The sequence below is a fragment of the Vulpes vulpes genome, chromosome 3 (genome assembly GCF_048418805.1).
Source record: "Vulpes vulpes isolate BD-2025 chromosome 3, VulVul3, whole genome shotgun sequence".
In the NCBI taxonomy this organism is placed as follows: Eukaryota; Metazoa; Chordata; class Mammalia; order Carnivora; family Canidae; genus Vulpes; species Vulpes vulpes.
Window position 1 is genome coordinate 17,628,389 of NC_132782.1, and position 21,755 is coordinate 17,650,143.

At 45.4% G+C, this 21,755-nt stretch overlaps 1 protein-coding gene across 4 annotated transcripts in view; it reads left to right on the forward strand.

The window, feature by feature from the left end:
* ITGA6 (integrin subunit alpha 6) overlaps positions 1-21,755 on the forward strand; it is an 82,778-nt gene that overhangs the window by 22,133 nt on the left and 38,890 nt on the right. For all 4 annotated transcript variants that reach the window (XR_012000323.1, XM_072751933.1, XM_072751934.1 and 1 more), the window contains exons 2-5: positions 15,952-16,076; positions 17,544-17,623; positions 19,247-19,502; positions 21,162-21,293. Coding sequence is in view for 3 of the 4 variants with exons in the window: in XM_072751933.1 (XP_072608034.1) it covers positions 15,952-16,076; positions 17,544-17,623; positions 19,247-19,502; positions 21,162-21,293 (593 nt within the window). In the remaining variant the exon portion in view is untranslated. The remainder of the gene's footprint in view (positions 1-15,951; positions 16,077-17,543; positions 17,624-19,246; positions 19,503-21,161; positions 21,294-21,755) is intronic.

The following is a 21,755-nucleotide window of genomic DNA, read 5'->3' on the forward strand; positions in this document are numbered from 1 at the left end:
CTGTGGAAGATGGGCTGAGGTGGACAAAAGTGGAAAGAGGTAGACCAGTTGAAAGGATACTACACTTGTTCAGCTGTGACCAGATAGTGGCCCCTAGAGCAGAGACAGGGGTCAGAGTGTCATGTAGAGGCAGAGCCAACCCATCCAAGGCTGGGGATGCCATGGATGTGGGATGGGAGGGAAAATGAGCCATCAGGGCTGGCTCCTAGGTGCCTGGCCTGAGCACCTGGGTAGAGAGTATACATTTCCCGAGATAGGGAAGGTTTTAGGGAGTGTGGTGGGAGTGAAGCTTTGCTTATTTTGCTTATTTAAAAAAAAATTTTTTATTTTTTAAAATATTTTATTTATTCATGAGAGACACAGAGAGAGAGGCAGAGACACAGGCAGAGGGAGAAGTAAGCTCTCTGGGAGGGGCCTGCTGAGGGACCCTCCTTGTATCCCCCCCCTGAGCTGAAGTCAAACGCTTAACCACTGAGCCACTCAGGCGTCCCTGGGGCTCTGTTTAGAACAGAACATAAAGACTCCTAACTCTGGGAAACGAACTAGGGGTGGTGGAAGGGGAGGAGGGCGGGTGTTGGAGGGGAATGGGTGACGGGCACTGAGGCGGACACTTGACGGGATGAGCACTGGGTGTTTTTCTGTATGTTGGTAAATTGAACACCAATAAAAATTAATTAAAAAAAAAAAAAAAAAAAGAACATAATGTGACGGGCAGCCCGGGTGGTCCAGTGGTTTAGCGCCGCCTTCGGCCCAGGGCCTGATCCTGGAGTCCTGGGTTCAAGTCCCATGTCGGGCTCCCTGCATGGAGCCTGCTTCTCCCTCTGCCTGTGTCTCTGCCTCTCTCTCTTTCTCTTTCTCTCTTTCTCTGTCTCTCATGAATAAATAAATAAAATCTTAGAAAAAGAAAAAAAAGAAACATAACGTGAGATGCTAGTGGAGGTGTCCAGGAGGCAGTTGGATATTAGAGTGTGGAGCTTAAGGGAGAAGTCTGAGCTGGAAAGAGATGTTTTGAGGGTCCTCTGTTAATGGAAGGACTATCCAGCACGACGCTGAGAGTATAGCTAGAGACTTAAGGGAGGGTCACAGATCTTACGGAGGAGGAGCAGCCAGTGAATGGAGTTAAGTCTGACAAATATTGACTGGCTGGCGCAGACTTGGCTGCCCTTTCTTCAGCCAGGCCAGTCTAGTTCGTATTTGGACAGGATTGAAGGGTAAAAATTGAAGTAGACATGGGAAGTCACAGACTCTTATGTGTTTCCCCTCCTAAATAAGGGAAGTGAGCCCACAGCTCAAAGCTCTTGAGGAGCAAGATAGGATGGTTGTAGTGGACACAGTTCCCAGCTGTGAAGAATATGCAGGTAACAGACACTTTCCATTAAGCTGGGCGGAGAAGAGGTTAGAAGGGGCTCTGTCTACATGGTACCCTTCTAGAATTATCATTTAAAGCTCTAACAGTGAAGAGGAGTCCCTGGTGTTTAATCACACTGCCAAGATTGTGAAGGAATTTGACATTCTGGGGATTCCTCTCAAACAATGTAAAGAAATATGTTAGGGGTGCCTGGGTGGCTCAGTCCTTTGGATGTCCAACTCTTGGTTTTGGCTTAGATGGTCATTTCACGATTCCCGGGATCGAGCCCTGCATCTGGCTCTGCACTCAGTGGGGAGTCTGCTTGAGGGTTCTCGCCCTCTGCCCCTCCCTCCACTTGTGCACTGGCATTTTCTCTCAAATAACTAAATATTCACACACAAAAAACATGCGGTTTAGAATTTGATTCAGAAAGAGGCAGTCTGTTTCCTAGGCCTCCTTCCCTGGACACTCTAGTTCCTCTCTCCAGGTGGTTGATTGTCTTGACTCTTAAGGTCTTAAACACAGGCTGTGTAACTGACATTGGGACTTGGGCAGGTCCTCTGTGAACCTTCGTTCCTGTCTGCCTGAAGTTAGGGCATCCAGTGCGCTCAAGCTGGGCTTCTCGAGCTCCTCCCAGAAACCAGGGACTGGTGAGGGTCGGGTCGACGGGCAGCTGCTCAGCCCAGGGAGAACCAGGGCTCAGTGAGGGTATGCATGGCAGCCAGCCCCGGAGGAGGCAGGAAGGGCTGGGCTTCTCTCATGAGGGGGACTCTTGAATGGAATGAAAACTTGTTGTGGGGAAGAGCTGGGGACAGGACAGACATTCTGCATGGAGTGGACAGCATCTGCAGAGCTTCTGCAGGGCATGGAAGTGCAGGCGAGGTGGTGGAAAGGGTGCATTCAGGGGGTTTGTCAGGTTGGAATCTGAGTGGGTGTGAAGGGGGAGGTGACGAGGCTGCAGTGTCACAGGACCAGCTCGGGTGCTGACCTCATACACTGCAGTGCGGCTGCACTTCTTATTGGGGGGGACCCCCAGAGGCTGCCTGAAACTGCCGACAGTACCAAACCCTACATATGCTATGTGTTTTCCTATCCCTACCTCCCTGTGAGAAAGTTTCATTTACAAATCAGGCACTGTAGGGGATTCATACAATGATAGAATAGAACAATTAGAACAATATACTATAATACAAGTTGTGAAGCTGTGCTCTCTCTCTTTCTCTCCAACTATCATATTGTAGCATGCTCACCCTTTACGTGATGTGAAGTAACATGCCTGCGTGGTGAGGTGAAGCGAGGTGAGTGCTGCAGGCACTGGCATGCCCTTGACCCTTGACCCTCCGGCTGTAGTTGGAAAGAGGACAACCTGCTTGAGGACTGTGGCTGAGCGCGGCTAACTGGAGCTATGGGAAGAGAACCGTGGAGAAGGGGGACTGTGGTTGGGAATAGGTGATTTCCCCTGTATGTTCTCCTCTGTCAGCGGCCCCATGGAGAAGCCAAAATCGGTTGACTCAGACCTTCAGAAACATTAGGGCTATGAATTCTGTAGAGTTAAAACCAGAAACAAAGCTCAAGCTTTGTTTGACAAGTCAAAGTTTTTAAAGCTTTCTCTCAAAACCCACCAAACAGGCTCATTTTGGTGTTTGTCCTTGGAGTTGAGGGCATTTGCGTTACCTAAAGCTACCTTTGGATACCTTCTAGGCTTTCCAGATGCGGTGTGGGCCTTTGAGGCCAAGTGCGCTCTGGGTAAGGTTGTTGCTGTGTGTTCTGTTTTGAAAGACCAGTTTCCTCTGCAAATGCCTTAATCAGTAGGAATCGCTGGAGTCGGGACCAACTGACTCCTCTGATAGGTCCAGGTGAGGTGGGGAAGTGGGTCAGTCACCGCGTGGGACAGAGCACTCATGTACGAGGAGCTCAGGAAATACTTGCTGAATGAATGAAGGAGTGAGCAGATGATCGAGAGGTTATGCTATCAAACTGGCAGTCAGCGTTTCCACGTCGTTTTACTCAGATTTATAGACAAAATGTTTTTGTTTAAGACTCGTGTTTTTATACTTTTATGTTTAAAAACTCACACTGCAAACATTTTTTCAGAGTAAGCTAGATCCCTCAAAGGAGTGTCTGGCTTGCTGGTGTTAGGATGAGCATCAGCAGGCAATGCTCCCCATCGTCCTCTGCTTTTAGAAGGCTACTTGTAGAAATGGTTGAAGGTTAAAGCTTTCTCAGATTTTAGATCTGTGTTGAAATTATTAAAAAATGAATTGTGTAAATTACTGTATGAACATGGCTCATTTATTAGAAATACTTGGTGAGTGCCCTTTAAGTGCTAAGCGTTGAGCAGCAGGGAGCAGAACAGATGTGGCCTCCGCCCCCATGCACCTGGCCCCGTGATAGGGAGACGTCACCTAATGAAGTCACCTAATGACTAACCATGGTTATTGCTATGAAGGAAAGTAAATGAGAACTTTTTTTTTTTTTTAAGATTTTATTCATTAGAGACAGAAAGAAGCAGAGACACAGGCAGAGGGAGAAGCAGGCTCCATGCAGGGAGCCCGACCTGGGACTCGATCCCGGGTCTCCAGGATCACACCCTGGGCTGAAGGCTGCACTAAACCGCTAAGCCACCAGGGCTGCCCAGTAAATGAGAACTTACAAGAAGTGACACCCGACCTAGGCTGGAAGCGTAGGAAGGTTTTTAAACAGAGACTTAGTCGAGTAGGGTGATTCTAGGGAGAGTGGGACATGTACAAAGGTCCTGAGCCAGGAGAGAGCATGTGTGGTCGAGGGGTTTGAAAGCAGCCCAATCTGGTTAAAGGGTCCAGAGTGAGGGAAAAGTTTAATTCAGACTGTGCTCTTCAGAAATAGCCTCAGCAAAAATATTTTAGGTTATCATCAAAATTGAAGCTCCCGGTGGCAGAGTACACTTTTTAAAAATATTTATTCATAGAAAACACAGAGCGAGAGAGAGAGGCAGAGGGAGAAGCAGGCTCCATGCAGGGAGCCTGACGTGGGACTTGATCCCTGGTCTCCAGGATCACAACCCCAGGCTGCAGGTGGCGCTAAACCATTGCGCCACCGGAGCTGCCCAGTAGAGTACAATTTAATATGAATAAGGAAGAGACTGTTTAGACTTCTTGCCCTGATAGAGAGCATATGCCTATGAAGATGCCCATGACCTAACCCTCCAAACCTGTGAGTGTGTTAGGTGAAGTGGCACAGGGGACTCTAAGTTGCAGATTAAGGTTGCTCATCAGATGACTTTAAAATGAGGGAGATTATCCTGGATCACCCATGTGGGCCAGTGTAATCGGAGGAGTCCTCCTAATGTAGAAGAGGGAGGCAAAAGAGAGATTTGGAGCTGCATCAGCGTTGGCCTCGCAGAAGGAAGAAGGGGCCCAGGGTCAAGGAATGCAGGCAGCCTTTGAAGCTAGCTAGGGTGAGGACACAGATTCTCCTGTAGATCCTTCAGAAAGCAACTGCCGACACCTGATTTTTTTTTCTTTTTTTTTACTTCTGAACTATGGAACTGTAAGATGCTAAGTAAGTGTGTATTGTTTTAAGCCATCGAGTTTGTGATAACTGTTACAGCAGCCGTAGAAAACCAGTACACCTGCCCAGGTCAAGGTCTCATTGCAGAGATGGCTGTTGTCGTTTCTTGGTACAGTAACGACCTCTGAAAATTTGTGCGCCATTCACAGAGCAGTGGAGAGTGGCGCTTATACATCCTATGTTGAAGCAGGTAGCTGTGATGATTCTTCAGTAAGTAGTGATTAGCCACTGCGAAATGTCAGGCCTGCTCTCTAGGAGCTTGGGATGAGTCTGTGGGCTAGAGACTGAAAGATCTGTGCCCTCCTAGAGCTTCAGTCCATGTGCCTCACAGCTCTGACTTATACAGAGGGCTGGTGAGGGTAGAGATTTCTAACTCAGTACTGCTGGATATAAATTTTTATGAGTGCAGGGTCCTCAGATGTATTTTTAAATCTCCAAATGACCAGTCACCAAAATAAGGAAAACAGTTTAAGGTTTCATAACTTTAATAACACACACACACACACACACACACACACACACACACACACACATCTTGACTGAAAGGCCTAACAGGAGATATTAGTCTGATGATTGATTTTTCTAATCAATCAGGAGAGAGAAGCAGTTCCTTTCTCCCCTGAAGGAATCTGACTCAGGCAGAGTTGCAGGGTTTAGATAAAAGCACAACCGTCTTTAATGCCTCCTTGCTTCTCTTTACCATGTAGAAGAGAGAGGGGAGGGAGGAGGATCTTTAAAGAGAGGGAAGAAAAAGACTCAGCCATCTTGCCAGGCTACCTGGGATGCTGACGGTGACCAGGGCAGATGCAGGCGTATGGACCTGGTGACCACTAGTCCTTGGAAAGTGGAAGCACTCTCCTGCCTCTGGCGGGAGGGAGAAGTATCTATCAGCGGACACCTGGAGAGTCAACCTGGTTGGGGAAGAAGGGGTCTCCTAAGGCCAGTGGAGCTTTGGTGGCCAGATAAGGTGTCCTCAGGTAGCCTGGACATGTGAAGATTGACCGTAAGACCTCCCAGGCCAAAGCAACTCACCAGTGCTGTGAAACCATCGCCAGATCCAACCATATAGTTGGAATTTCAGGCACAGTATTTTAAAATTCAAGCTGTTGCACCAGGCAAGTTCCATTGCTAGTTTTATATCTGAGGCTGGGGTGACTGTATAATTTGTCTTACCAAACTGGGATATTTGTGTGGGAGGAGGGAGGTCCAGGACAACAGGTGTGTACCAGGACTGTCCTGAGAAAACCTGGGTGTATGGTCAGCCAAGCTAGGTGCTGGGAGCTTTAACCACTCTGTGGATAGTCTGATGAGCAAAAATGACTCCGTACAAGGTGGCCTTTGTGTAGAAGGGACTAGGCCTTCCAGGAGAGAAGGCGTGACCCAGGGGCCTTTCCTAAGATGCCTGTCCACAGCACGGGGTGCTCTCCGGCCAGGGGCTCATGAAGAGTTATTTTTTGTACACCCTTGAATATAATGCAAGATCTATTTTTTCACCCCCAAATTACTACACCTTATAACCCTCGTAAAGTTGTTCTCCTGTGAGAGTTGCCTTCTTTATTTTATTTTTAATTAAAAAAAATTTTTTGAGTTGCCTTCTTGATTACTTTATTTTGAACAACAAAGTTCTGTTTATTATAAACACATTAGCCTAAAAGGACCTCCATCAGTTATAATTGTGGATGTGGATAGAGGTTAACCTGGTTTTAAGATACTTTAAATAAAATAAATTGCTTTTAAAAAGGAGGCAAAGAAATATAGCTCCCATTTAGTAATAATTCCTCAGGATTTGACACCATAATTGCAAGTCTTGGATGTTGTTATAAACTTTAAACTGTCCTGGAAATGCTCCTGAAAACTGGTTTAGACCTGGGTTTCAGAAAGTAATGTGAAAGAAGCATATGGAGTTTGAATTAAATTGCTTCATGAAATATAAGTAAAACTACTTTTAAATACTTAATGTATTATTTAAGTGTTTGTATAAATCAGATGTCAGTTGATTATTTCATCTATATTCATAAAAGCTTATAATACAAATTGGCCAAAAAACCTGTTTTGGATTTTTCCCCCCTCCAAGCCAGGAGTCTGATTGGTAGGCATACATAATATATGAGGGGTGGTATAATGATAAAAAGGTGTTATGGGAACAGTTGGGAGAAAGACCTCTTCAGACTGCAAGGTAACAAGGCTGGGATGAAGATCGAATTCCTTCAAGAAATGATTGGGTTTTGACTTAAGGTTGCAGATGGTAGACTAGGTGTACAGGTTTCCCTGAAGGCTCCATAATGGGGGAGATTGGGTTACTACAAGACAGGAGACAGATGGCTCTGGCTTATGACTGTTACAGGAGAGAGGCCAAGTCTGGAGCATGTCATATGGGGACTCAGGGCAAAGGCGAGAGAGGGTCTGCCCTGTGACACCCTGGGAACTGTCAGGTGAGGCGGGGGCTGGGGACTGAGGTATAGATCTGGAAGGGAGTTTCTGTATGCAGGACCACAGATGCCAGATAACACCATTATTTCCCATGTCTGTACAGAGTGTAGGCTGCTGGCAGTAACATTCTGGCCAAAAACTAAACCAAACCCCAGAGCACTTTTTTTGGGGGGGGATGGAAATGTCGAGGGGTTTTATAGAGCTAAAATTGATTACAGCTCAAAAATGATTCTTGTAGAAAAGGCAGTTATGTTATTTAAAAAACCCTAAAAGCTAGGGCTTCTAGTGTGAATGCTGGCACCCCAAGAATTTAAGGCTTCCTCTTCTAGGACTTAGTTGATGAGTGGTTTGCAGTCTGATGGCAGCTTCCTACCCATTCAGCCTAACGTGAATCCCGCCATTGGCAGGTGCCACTCAGGGCTCCCTTCAGAATTCCCGCTCAGGGTGGCACCCAGCCAAAAATGGACCTTTCTTAGACAACACCAACACAGGAGAACCAAGGATTGTGAGGTGAGGCATGTGGTGAGAGCTTGCAGCATAGAAAGGGGATGGCAAAGTAAACCAAGAGAAACACTGGGAGAAGCAGATAATCCAGGGACAGAACAAGAACTGTGAGGGGGGGAGAAAACCTTCCAGGTAAAATGCTCAGAATAAGAACCTGTTGATCCACAAATGAAGAACAGAGTGTGCTATTATTATTACGTAAGAGGCATGATCGGAACCAAGACAGGACTTTTTGAGATTGCTGATATAACTGCTGAAATTTAAAAATTTCGGTAGAAATATTAGAAACTCAAGTTGGAAAACCTCAGAACCACAGAGAGGGGAGGCCAGAAGGCCCCATACCTGACTAGGTAAGGGGTTCCAGAAAAGGAGCACAAAATGGGGTGCGTGAAGTGGTCAGTGTGCCTAAGTCCATAGATTGAAAGGGGCCATGCAGTCAGTGCACAGTAAGTGAATAAAGGTTCACGTGCAGAGACACGGTTGTGCTGTTCAGGATGCCTAGGGTAAGTGAAGAGCCTAACAATTCAAAGAGATGAAAATTGGGCTTTCATTAGAATTTTTGTTGGGCTCACTGGATATTGGAGTAAGAGCAGTAGCATCAAAGTTCTGAAGAAAATGTTTTTCAACCTAGAGTCCTGTACCCAAACTATCGATCAAGGGGAAGAGCAGAATAATGACATATATGGAAGGACTAAGTTGACCTGTCCTGTTCCCTTAGGATGATTTCTAAGAAAATAGAGTAAGAGGGAAACCTGCTTTCCAGAGCATATCAGCCCAGGAGGTCAGTGCTAGGATGACCCGACCCAGGACAACAGCCCTAGAACAGTTCGAGTAGTAACAGGAGGTGCAAAGCCTCTGAGGAGAAAACCCAGCAAGGAAGCAATCCTGATTTGATACAAAGTAGGGGGGCACCTGGGTGGCTCCGTGGTTGAGTGTCTGCCTTTGGCTCAGGTCGTGATTCCAGGGTCCTGGGATCAAGTCCTGCATCAGGCCCCCCCACAGGAGCCTGCTTCTCCCTCTGCCTGTGTCTCTGCCTCTGTGTGTGTCTTATGAATAAACAAATAAAATCTTTAAAAATATATATATAAGGTATGATTGGGAGCTCAGAAATGATTGAGGCTAGGAAAAAAAAAATAGTGTAAGGAAAAAAGCAATGAGAAATGCCAAGAAAAGCCAAAGTCATGGTTCAAATGTGAAGTACACCAAGCAATTGATAGACTGTAAGAAATGTGTGTTTGACCTTGATGCTGGGAACAGTTTTCCGTTGAGGCCAAGGGCTCTGATACTGGTCCCAGATAGAGAGGATAAGTTCAATGTGGTTTGATTGAACACTGAACATTTACCTGGTTACATAAAAGAACAGGTGGCCAAATTGTGGTTACGCAAGACAAAATGTAAGTGGTAATATAGTCTGACTAATAGCGTAAAAGTTTAGCTAATGGGTGATAGTAGTTGGAGGGAAACGTTTGGGAGAAAGGGTCAAAATGCTGACAGCCGGGTCTCACCAGTTAGGGAACGGAGAGATTTTGTTGAAAGTCGGTGAAGGGAAAACAGGTGGTTAAATATATTGTGTAAAACTTTAGGGGTAATAAATAGAAGAACTAAGGTAATATATACAGTTACTAAACACGAGAAAGTGAAGTAGCAAATAGAAGTTCTTCCGTTTTCAGGGGCCAGCAGTTGCTGTCCAAAGCTGATAAATCAAGAAATACAAGGATAAGCAGAGGTGATGGAGTTATGGAGAAGTAAATCCAGATTTTTTTTTTTTTTTTAAGAGGTTTTCCTAGAGTGGGGCTTGGGATGAGTTTGGAATCTGCTGCCTTCCATCATAAGTTTTTTGTTTTTGGCTTCTTGTCATTGATTTGTATTTATTTATTTATTTATTTACTTATTTTTTTTTTAAAGATTTATTTATTTATTTATTCATGATAGTCAGAGAGAGAGAGAGAGGCAGAGACACAGGCAGAGGGAGAAGCAGGCTCCATGCACTGGGGCCCGATGTGGGACTCGATCCCGGGTTTCCAGGATCGCGCCCTGGGCCAAAGGCAGGCGCCAAATCGCTGCGCCACCCAGGGATCCCTGATTTGTATTTATTTAACAAAAGTTGAAAACTGAGTTTGAGGGCACCTGGGTGGCTCAGCGGTTGAGCGTCTGCCTTGGGCTCAGGTCGTGATCCCAGGGTCCCGGGATCGAGTCCCACGTCAGGCTCCTTGCATGGAGCCTGCTTCTTCTCCCTCTGCCTGTGTCTCTGCCTCTCTCTCTCTGTCTCTCATGAATAAATAAATAAAATCTTCAATAAAAAAAACAAAAACTGAGTTTGAACATGGTTTAAATGTAGAGGTGACACAAATGCCACGGTAATGCCATCTTCCAATTTTATAATGCTTAATTTGGACGAACGAAGAAGGCTGTGTTTTATATTCAGTGATAATAGTGTCCTTGTTCTAATGAAGCGATAGTTCATGTTTCCTGGGACAAAGTTGCATGGCTGGAGGCAGAATCTTTAATCCTTGAGGAAATGAGTTATTGCCAAAAACAATGAAGCAAAGCTGCTATTGTCCTTAGAGTTTTAAAAGCGTTCCAGTGTGTAGATCTTTTTTGAAGTAGTTATACAAAAGTATACCCAGCTCTCTTTGGGGGAGAACTTGAGGATATGAGGTAGGAGTGTGGCTTACTTGAAGTTGAAATAACCTTGCTGTTAATAGCATGTGAGTGGGTCCTGAATCTTGGCCAGCAGTTCTGATCTAGACTCCAGAGACCTGAATTCATATCCTACCCTCAGTTTTATGTCTCGCTTATGTCATTATTAGCCTTTTATATTGTATTTTGTTATTTCATGTTGTTTCATCTCTAAAGATGATATGGTTTTGGGTTTTTTTAAGGTTTTAAGTAACCTTGACACCCAGTGTGTGGCCTGAACTCATGACCCTGAGATCAAGAGCTGCATACTCTCCCTACTGAGCCAGCCAGGTGCCTGGAATTTTGTATTTTATTTTATTTTTAAAGATTTTTGTTGGGCAGCCTGGGTGGCTCAGTGGTTTATTTATTTATTTATTTATTTTTGGCTTAGTGGTTTAGCACTGCCTCTGGTCCAGGGTGTGATCCTGAATGACCCAGGATCGGGTCCCGCGTCAGGCTCCCTGCATGGAGCCTGCTTCTCCCTCTGCCTGTGTCTCTGCCCCTCCCTCCCTCTCTCTCTCTCTCTCTCTCTCTCTCTCTAAATAAATAAATAAATAAATAAATAAATAAATAAATAAATAAATCTTTTTAAAATTTTTTAATTCATTTTAGAGCAAGAGAGAGAGCGCACAAGCTTGGGGAGGAGGAGAGGGAGCAGACCCTCCACTGAGCTGGGAGCCCGATGCAGGGATGAGGTACGAGATCCCAGGCCCCTGAGATCACAACCTGAGCCAAAGGCAGACACTTAACCCTCTGAGCCACCCAGGTGGCCCTGAGTTTTGTATTTTAAATGTGGCTTTTCAATATATTGGAATCCCAGGGCAGTTTTTATGTCATTACAGCTCCAAAATCCCAGAGGTGATTGTTCACCTCCCCTGTGGAAAGCAATCTGGGAAGTCATTTTTCCTGTTCCTTTTGGCGTCTAAAACAATCTTAGTTCAAACTTAGATTCTCACCTTTCCTTGACAGTTTTTCTTTTGCCCTGATAGGGGAATAGGCTTCTCAGATCCCGTTCTGTTATTTCCATTATTTCCCTTTGAAGGCCATAACTTCTACCCCCTGGTTCCTGTCACTCTGAATGTGAGTTGTTAGTATAGTTTTGAATTCCTCCATACATACTGGGTGGGTTAGTAATGACAGCAGTTGCTGTCACTGCTTCTTAAGAGGAAATGAGTTGAGCAGCCTAGCAGCTGCTGCCCAAGTCCCAGGCGTTGCTGTGGGTATCCTGGCAGTGCCCAGAGAGTGGGTGCTGCTTGCACGGAGCCAGCATCAAAGGGCTTTGGGGGAGGGGGGGGGAATCCCTGGGTGGCTCAGTGGTTTAGCACCTGCCTTCGGCCCAGGGTGTGATCCTGGAGTACCGGGATCGAGTCCCACGTCTGGCTCCCTGCACAGAGCCTGCTTCTCCCTCTCCCTGTATCTCTGCCTCTCTGTGTGTGTCTCATGAATAAATAAAATCTTAAAACAAAGGGCATGAGGGGCAAAGTGGAGAAAGCTGGGATTTGAGCAGAAGCTGGAGTTCGGTGTGGCCTGTGCCTTCCTCTACGAGCAGACCCTCCCTTTTGGAGCTGTACTCAGGAGGCAGCTGTGTTTGAATGGCTTAGACCAGTGCCCATCCCGTAGGACTTTAGGTGGGTTACACTGGGGACGGTGCCATTGTTTGACTGGACACAGCTCTTTTTGGTTACTTGTTCCCTCCAGACACAGCCTCTGCTCACGGGCTGTGATCTCCTGATTAAGGCTGGTTTCAAAGCTGAATTAAGAAAGTGCTTAGTTTCCCCATCCAGAGAAAACTGCTTCTTCCTTGAGGATTAAGACACCTGCCAGTTGTTGAGCTTGGTTGGGGGCTAGTTACTGGATTCTTCCATCAAGGTGCTTCCTTCTGTTTTCTAAGATTCTGATTTTATCCAACTTAACTTCCACCTGCCCCTGGGTCATTGTTTTCCTGAACTTCCTATTCGGCGTGGTCCCCGGGAACCAGATGCAGCCAGGGCAGGGGCAGGCCCCCTGGTCACTGCTGTGTGTCCTCCTCTGGCTGACTGGGGCCTGAGGCCGGAGACCAGGGCGGTCCGCCTCCATCTAGGGCGGGACAGGTCCTGAAGGGAGCACACTGTGCCCACTGTCCCGGGACCTGGGGGGAAGCACCGTCTGGAAACACAGCCGCAGAGCCCTCAGGAGGCACATTTCTCATGTTGGCTGGGTTCTCTTCTGGGTTTCCTGCCCCCCCCCCCCCCAAGCCTTCTTGCTGTTTCCATTCTTCTGTGCACTTGGCTTTCATCCGCAGTAGCTGCTACAAGTAAAATGTGTGGACTCCTCCTATAAGAGCTGGGCATTTTTATTCTAAGTAGCACCATAGGGGCGTCCGGGTGGCTCAGTGGTTGAGAGTCTGCCTTTGGCTCAGGTCCTGGGATCGAGCCCCACGTCCGGTCCCCGCAGGGAACCTCCCTCTCCCTCTGCCTGTGTCTCTGCTTCTCTGCGTGTCTCTCATGAATAAATAACTCTTAAAAAAAAAAAAAAAAAACATTAAATAGCACCATGGTAAATTTTGTTAAACACAAAAGAAAAAAAAAAGTTTGGCATCTTCAGCGCAGGCAAAGACCTGGAGTTAGCCTCTCTGGAGGAGGAGGGGCCCCCCCAGGCCGCGCCTGAGGAAGGGGACGCGGGGAGCCTGCCCCGGAGGTGCCCTGGCCCTGGCCGCGGGAACACCTGCGTCTCCCCAGGTGCTGGAGCAGCTGGAGGCCCCTGTCGCCACCTCAGCGCCGCTGCCCGACCCCTTCCTCACAGGCGGGGTTTGGCGCCCTCCTCAGGCCCAGCCTCGCTGCCTCGCCGCCCTCTGCCACCTGCGGGTGGGCCTGGCTCCCTCAGGGCCGAGCTGGGTGGGAGGGGGGTGGCCAACCCTTACTCGTCCCAGAAGGCTCTGGAAGGTGTGTGGAAGGAAGACGTGAGCGAGGGAGACAGGGAGCAGGAAATAACAGGCCCAGCACCTGCCTGGGGTAGCTGGCCGGCCTCGGGCCTCGGGCGTGGGTGAGGAGGAGAGGAAGCGGCGGGGAAGACGCGGGAATAACCTTGGAAGCCCGCGGCTCTTTATGGCTCTTTATGGCCTTCCCGTTGGAGCTGGTTCCGTCGGCAGGTCCCCTCTTCCCAGCCGCGCCCGCCCATTCCAGTAAGGCCTTCCCTCGCCGCCCTCAGCCTCTGGGCACGTCGCTGACGCCTGTCTGCAAGCAGAGCAGCTCTTTGTTTCGTTGGAGGTTCTGCCTCTCCAGCTAAGGCTATAGATGCCTTGAAACCTGGGGGTTTTATATTTTAGGAAGCATTTGACAGGAATGGGGAAAAAAAACATTGCTCCAAAGTAATTTTTTGACCTGCCCCCCCGCCACCCCCCCCATCTAGCTGGGAGAGCTCAGGGGCAGAGTAATTACCCTCCTTGCAATGCGAAGGCCTCTGTTTTCTTATCTGTAAAATTAGAGGGCTGCGTGCTCTGCTGTTTCCAGGGCTCACAGCCTGTGATTCAGTGCTCTGGACCCCAGCACTTTGCTGGGGGGCCCGGGGTCAGGGTTCCATCCCCAAATCTGCCAGGTAACTGACTTTGCTCACTTACGGTCGGGGCCGGTTCTTGCTTCCCAGCTACTTTGTCGGAGCTCCTGGGATCTGGGACCACATGTGTGGAACGTGTGTGTGGTGGTCCTGAGGAGACGCCCTGTGGCCTCGGCCTTGCCCGTACCCTCTGCCAAGAACTTCGAGGCACCCAGGGGCCCTGACTTGGCCCCAAGTCTCCGTTCCAGTTCTGTATCTTGGTGTGTGCGGCTCATCCCTTCAAATGTAGGAGGGATTTCGAGGTGGAAGAAGACTGTGCCTGCGATCCAGGCCTCTGGGAGGAAGGACAGTGCCAGGGACATGTGTTCCCCCAAGTGCTCCTTCTGTATCTCCTGCTTCACAGGCCTTCCCTGGATAGAGTCGGGCCCCCTCCCTGTTTCTCCTTCTCTTGCACCTGCTGCATTGTATTGGCTTAAAAATGGTTTTGGTTAAATCCTTTATTGGGATCATAGAGACAGGTAGTAGGGACAGTTTTGCTTGTAGGCAGGTTTTTTGTTTGTTTTTGCTTTAGCATCTGAGATTCGTGGGTTTCTTAAAGACCAGGAGTGGCTCGTTTTCTGTTTGGGAAGTTGTTTGTTCACATTTGCGTGCCCTGCCCTTTCTCCCCCCAGCTCCGGTCTCCCTTCTCTCTGTCCAGTCAGGTGTGTTTCTTCTCTTTGTTTCTGTTCCCAGCTGTTCCGTGAGTCAGGCCCAAAGATGGTGAGTAAAGAGCATTTTGAGAAGGAACCCTGCAGAAAGATAGTGGATCTGTGAGGATGCCTCCTGGCTGTGAAACAGAGATTTTAAGGACTGTGGATTGCGGTTAGGGCCCCTCTTAGTGGGATGGGAGGAAGAAGTACTGCTGTGATTCCCAGTACCCAGGTGGCACTGCCCGGACCTCCCTGCAGCCTCCGTGCCAGACTGCTAGGATGATCGTGGAGGAACCTGGCCGAGGCAAGAGTGCCCAAAGTAAGAGCTGATACCGAAAGGCGGAGAAAGAAAAGGGGGGTGGGGAGTAGAGGGAGAGAGATTCGGTTCACTTGTGTCTTGGGCAAGATTAGGTTCTAAATCAGTATTATTAAAAGACAAACTGAGACATATTAAAAAGCTTTACGAATTTGAGCAAAAAATGGTTGGAATCTGGTAGCAGCAAGTTTGGAAGTGGTTAAGAGTGCTCTGCCAACAGGAACCAGGGAGAGCCTGGTAAGCAAAGAAAAATTATTTAATCAGCTGTAGCTTGACGCCTGGTTGGCTGTTGGTGATGTGTTGTCGCTAGGGTTTGATTTTATAACCTTGAGGCTTAGAGATTTTTGCTCACCTAGGCCTAATGGCCTCATTGTTTAATTAACAGTATGCGGACTGAAGGTTCAGGGTATAGTCAAAATTACCTTTGAAAATTACCTCGGGAAGGCACAGAGTTAGACATTGACATATGATCGCTTGTTAAGTTTAATGGGGCCATTTCCCCTCCAGGGTGGGAGTATCTGTGGAGTTCCATTTGTCCTGGGCCTAGGCTTAGGGGTCATGTTCTATGAAAAGTGTGTCTTTTAAAACACCAGGATCCTACCCCAAGAGGTGCTGATACCACGAGAGATGGCATACTTTTTACCTTGTTTCAACAACCCCTCCACTCAGGCTTGACTCGTCTAGTGTGTGTGTGTGTGTGTGTGTGTGTGTGTGTGTGTGTGTGTTTGTAGCACGAACCAGTCACAGGATTCCACCTTTACTGTCCCCAGCACCTGGGCTTGGGGGGGTTGGGGGTGGAATCTCTTGACCCAGGAGGAATAATCCTAATATCTCTCAGTTCTGATTTACTGAAATGTTAATTTTGTGTTAAACTCAAGTCTCCAAATTCTCTGTTTTGTCCACAGGTTGCTTGTGGGGGCCCCTCGGGCGGTGGCCCTTCCGCTGCAGAGGGCCAACAGAACTGGAGGCTTGTACAGCTGTGACATCACCTCCCCAGGGCCTTGCACACGGATTGAATTTGACAACGACGGTGTGTTCTTCTGTCTTCACTGTGTCCCCTTGGCCAGCTCGCCTGTACCCCAATTTGCCCTTTCCACGAGGAAGGAAAGGGGATCCAAGCGTTTGTTCTTGGAGGAGGCCTCTTTTAATGACACGTCTTGACTGTTTCTCGTTTGCCCTGAAAACAGCTACTTTTTCAGTGATATTGGGATCCGCACAGAATTGCTGCCTTTCCTAATGTTGCTTTCTGAACGGATATGGTGTATTGATGTCGCCACCTAGTGATGGCTGAGGTCCTACAGGAGGTCGTTAAACTGAATTCAGAGCAGCGAAGAAAATCGGGCATAGCTTGTGCTTAGCTGCCAGAAGTTCTCACGTGCAAATATTTGCGAGAGAGACTCTTAAATATCCGATCTCTCAGAAGTGAGAGCTGACTGTCATGGATAATTTTGCCCAACCGGCTCAACTAGAGGCTTGTGTTGGGAGGGATCTATGCTGGGCAGAGCAGTTAGTGTACTGAGAAGCTTCCAAGCAAGCCAGATTTGACATATCTGGTCTAAGTAGATTTGCAGATTCACGTTTATGTTCTTCTCTTGCTTTTTCATCTTTTAGAAATAACACTTGTGTGGTTTTTTTTCTCTTCACTGAATAGAAAATGATATATGTTAATTGTGGGGAAACTTGTAAAAGATAACCAACCTATATAAGGGAAAAACCAAAAGCCCATGGGTAATCTAGACATAATCACTCTTCAATATTTTAGCTTCTCTCTATTTAAGGTTGTTTAGTTTTCACATTTTTGTAACGATTCAAGATTTAAAAAAAATCATGCCTGCCTTCTCATTGAGGAAGGCAAAAATTTGGATATAGGGTCATACAGTAGGTTCAGATTGATGCTGAAATGAACACATACATGATGATATTTATGGTTTCTCTCTTTTGGAGGGGAAGGGGTAAAAACTAAATATATCGCTTTCCTTTTTCGGCATTGATAGAACAGCATAAAGTGAGTCTGAGGCCTTGTCTTCCCATCTCTAAGAAAGAAAAGAATAATTCATGCTATTATGTAAATAACAAATTTGGGTCTGTAGAGAAGTATCCACTTCTTGTGGATGGCAACTGGAGTTTGGAAACTGGATTTTTACATCATTGCTTTAAGTCGCATTTGTGGGAAGGCTACTCCTGAGTCTCATAATTTTCAAATAGCTTTTTGTACTCAGGATCTTGGTTGTCAGAAAGAGCATGGGGCCATCAAGTAAAGCTATATATTTTATGTAAAGAATTTTAAGAAGATTCTTACCAGTAAGCACTTAACCTATTTTCTTAAAAGGAGAAATAATTTTTCTGGAGTGAGTAATTGAATTTGCTGAGGAGCAAGACTTGGAATCTAGGCAGTTTAGAAACCATCTTGTATTTCTGTTCATCTTTTGCTTCATTGCCTGCTTCAGTCACTTTGAAGTCCTAACTATGTGTATGTAACCTGTGCTGCTTTCCACAGCTGACCCTTCATCAGAAAGCAAAGAAGATCAATGGATGGGGGTCACCGTGCAGAGCCAAGGTCCAGGGGGCAAAGTTGTGGTAAGTGTGGAGAAGCAGGCTCATTCCACAAGGTCGGAGTGCCTGTCATGTGCTAGCACCAGGCTGACAGCAGAGAACAAGATGGGCAGAGTCCTGCCCACACACAGGGGACATTCCAGAACACTCGCTGCTTTAAAGCAGGAATTGATGTCAGGAAGAAATTGAGGCATTATTTTTTTCTGTGATTTCTAAAGATTTTTATTTATTTACTTTAGAGAGTGTGTGTGCAAGTAGAGGGAGGGGCAGAGGGAAAAGGAGAGAGAGAATCTCAAATAGACTCCATGCTGAGTGAGTGTGGAGCCCGACGTGGGCCTCAATCTCACGATCCTGAGATCATGACCTAAGCTGAAATCAAGAGTCGGATGAATAGCCAGCTGAGCCACCCAGGCGCCCCTCTGTGACTTCTGATACACTTTTTTTTGAAGACTTTATTTCTTCATGAGAGACACAGAGAGAGGCAGAGACATAGGCAGAGGGAGAAGCAGGCTCCCCGCGGAGAGCCCCTTGCGGGACTCAATCCCTGGACCCCAGGATCACGGCCTGAGCTGAAGGCAGATGTTCAGCTGTTGAGCCACCAGACGTCCCTGATATATTTCTTTAGAATTTTCAGACTCAAGTTATTAATAAGCCTTCACTGAATATCCCTAAAGCACCAGATGGTCTTTAGAATGCAGAACACAACTAGATGATGGTTTGTGTCCCAGCAACTATGTGGCTTTTTGAGTTATAAAAAATAATGGGAATGGGAATGGAAAGTAAGAGCAGGTAATTTAAAACTCTGGTTGGTTGTTCTCAACATCTTCAAATACCAGCAGTAGTGAAGGAAATACAAGCGGCAGTGAAGGAAAGGTTATCAGGTGGATTGCGGGAGGTGGCCTTCCAGGCTGGATTATGATGGTTTCTCTCTGTGTCTCTTTCAAAATCTGATTGCTCTTAAATCCTATATCTTATAGATATATGATTTTGAAAAAAAAAATGAGAATTTTACCGAACCCTGAATTTTGATAGTTAAGGGATTACAGGAAATCAACTTGGATATCATGAAGTCTGATAGTCAGCCTGTGGTACATGGAGGGTAACCATGAATACCTTGTAAATTATAGAGATTATTCCATCTTTTCTGGCAGTGGAATTCTCTCTGCCTTTTAAAATAAACTTAATCGGCATTTAGAGCATAAGTTAGTACTGGTTATAAGGAAATAGTTGTCTTTGTTTTAACTGTTGTTTGCCTGGTCCCTATGGAAATATGTCTGATTTCTCTCCTCTGGAATATAAGTACATATTTTCATAAATATACTGATGTGAAAGCTTAATTAAGTTAAGAAAATAAAATGTTTCCCATTGTTGATGTGACAAGTAAAATTACACATAAATTGCCTGTGGATTACAGATTGACATCCAGTATTTGGACCGGAGCATTATTCTTCGGGTGAGAATGAGACCAAAGTCCTAGTTCTTATATGCTAGCCAGTGGTCTCCATATGCCACTTTGGGGAGCAGTTGCTGGTTTTGGATCCGGTCCCATTTAGAATTAATCTCTTTATTACAAATTGATAAAATGGTCCAATAATAAACATGAGGTTTATAGAAATGAATAGGCTACTCTACTCCATCTGTTTGCAGACATGTGCTCACCGATATGAAAAAAGGCAACATGTCAATACAAAGCAGGAATCTCGAGATATCTTTGGAAGGTGTTACGTCCTGAGTCAGAATCTCAGGATTGAGGATGACATGGATGGAGGAGACTGGAGTTTTTGCGATGGCCGATTGAGAGGCCATGAAAAATTTGGTTCTTGCCAGCAAGGAGTAGCAGCTACTTTTACTAAAGACTTCCATTACATTGTGTTTGGAGCCCCGGGCACTTATAACTGGAAAGGTATGACATGTATTTGTAGCAATAGAGATTAGAATGACTACATAATTTCTCTTCTATGTACCATGATTGAGTATATTTTAGGTTAAACCAAAATGTATTATAAGGCACTTGTATATTATAGAAGTAAGGTAAGGTAGGATATTCTCTCAATTACATGATTTCAAAAACAGTAGTGTGAATGTATGTGTGAAGATAGTTTTCCCCTTTACCAGGAATTTACATTAATACAAGTAGTTAACTTTTTTTCTCTAAGAATATAATAATTAACATTTGCAGTTTTTTCTGTTTCCGCATTTTCTTGAGGCTGAAAGTTTTTTCAGTTTTAATGTTAATAAACATTTTAAGGTAGTGATCTGAAAACAAAATAATTGAGCGGTGTCATATACAAGTAACAGTGTTTTGATACATACATTTCTTTCATTATATATTATCTTAAAAGGCAGTAGTTTGCTAATAAAGCAAAAAAGAAGGGTAGATGACAAATCAGGGAATTTTGAGATGATAATTTTAGAAATTTATAGGAAAGTTGTTTAATTAGGATTGTGATGTAGATAAAAGGAGACACTGGGAGGGAGAAGGACTCTCAATTTGGGCAAATCTGGTCAGCTCCTGTAATAAAGTTTAACTTCTCTGAAGAAATGAGGCAGGCATAGAAAACCACTATGTTATCCAGGACAATTAATTTAACTCTAATGCATAATGGAGAGAAATGCATAGGATTTAGACATAAGACATTTTTTTGTGTGAAATTTATTAAAATAAATGTTACAACATTTTTTCTCCTTAAGAAAAACTTAGGAATATTTTCCCTTCTGCATCAGAAAAATCTCTCAAGTTTGAATTCCTATTAGAAATCATCTTTGAGGACACCTTCCTCTTTCTGTCATCCATAGTAACCTTTGGGAGTAATTTCATTTGGCCTCTGCACCCCCAACTTAACAGTATTTGTCAGGTTATATTGACCTAATCAAAATAACACATTGAATTTAGAAATAGTTTTATTGTAGCAAGAATAGATGCCATTTGGAGTAAAACAACAAAGACACCCACAGTTATGTATGTATATGTTTATGGGAAACATGTCTTACCTGCTTTATAAACCCTGACTTAAAATATTACCATTTTTAAAAGTCCCATAGTGGGCTTATACTAGGAAATCTCTTTTTACCTGTTAATTGTGAAAATTTTAGAGAGAAGAAATCTTCGTTAAAGTGATTTGGAGAAAGGATCACAACATTTTTACATTATAGTAAAGTAGATAAATTGATACAGGATTACAGAAAATGTAAAACACACCAGGCTCATATAATTCTTAGAAAGTTACTTTCTAGAAGTAGATTTAACTAAGTAAGCATTTCATTTTCCATCTGGTTTTATGGCATTATAGAGAGAATTCCTAAAAATGCATGGGGCATTGGCATTTTTTTTTTTAATTACTAGAACAAATTTCTTTGTAAAAATTCACATGAACTTGATTTTTTAACTTTAATAACCTCAAAAGTCTTCTCTTTCCTTTGTCCTTTTTCCCTTTGTCTAGACTTTTCTTCCTGTCCTTATGGTGATAACGTGAGGCATGTTTATCAGGAAACATCTCTTTTATTTTATTCCATCTTCATGTGTTTTTTGTTTGTTTGTTTTTTTGCCATTTCATTTCTTTAGGCATTGTTCGTGTAGAGCAAAAGAATAACACTTTTTTTGACATGAACATCTTTGAAGATGGGCCTTATGAAGTTGGTGGAGAGACCGACCATGACGAAAGTCTAGTTCCTGTTCCCGCTAACAGTTACTTAGGTAGGATCGAGCGCAGCTGGCTTGCCCGCCTTTGCAGATGCCTCAGTGTGACACTGTCCTCCCAGGACCCTGGACTTCGAGGCTGAGGGTAGCCAGGCAGAGCCAGGGGCCTATGGCTGCATTGGATTTAAGCTTTGGTGATCCCGAGGTCACCTGACTGATGCTTGGGACCCTTCCCTTCTGACCTGCGCTCCCCTGAAGCAGGTGGAAACCTACCCTCTCCTAAAATTGTCCCGCAGGGAAGTCTGTCTCTCGAGCTGGTGTCAGCCCCTGTAAACTGAAACAAGCTGTTCCTGCAGCCCAGGAGGGAAAATGATGGATCTCAGCAGAAAGCTGAGCTGCCGCGTCTCTCCTGTTAGTGCTTCCTTCAGAGATACTCTTAAGAGCTACATTTATGAAGTTACTCTGAAGTGGCAGGTCAAGACCTCCAGGTCTTTCCCTTGTGATTTATTCTCCAAGGGT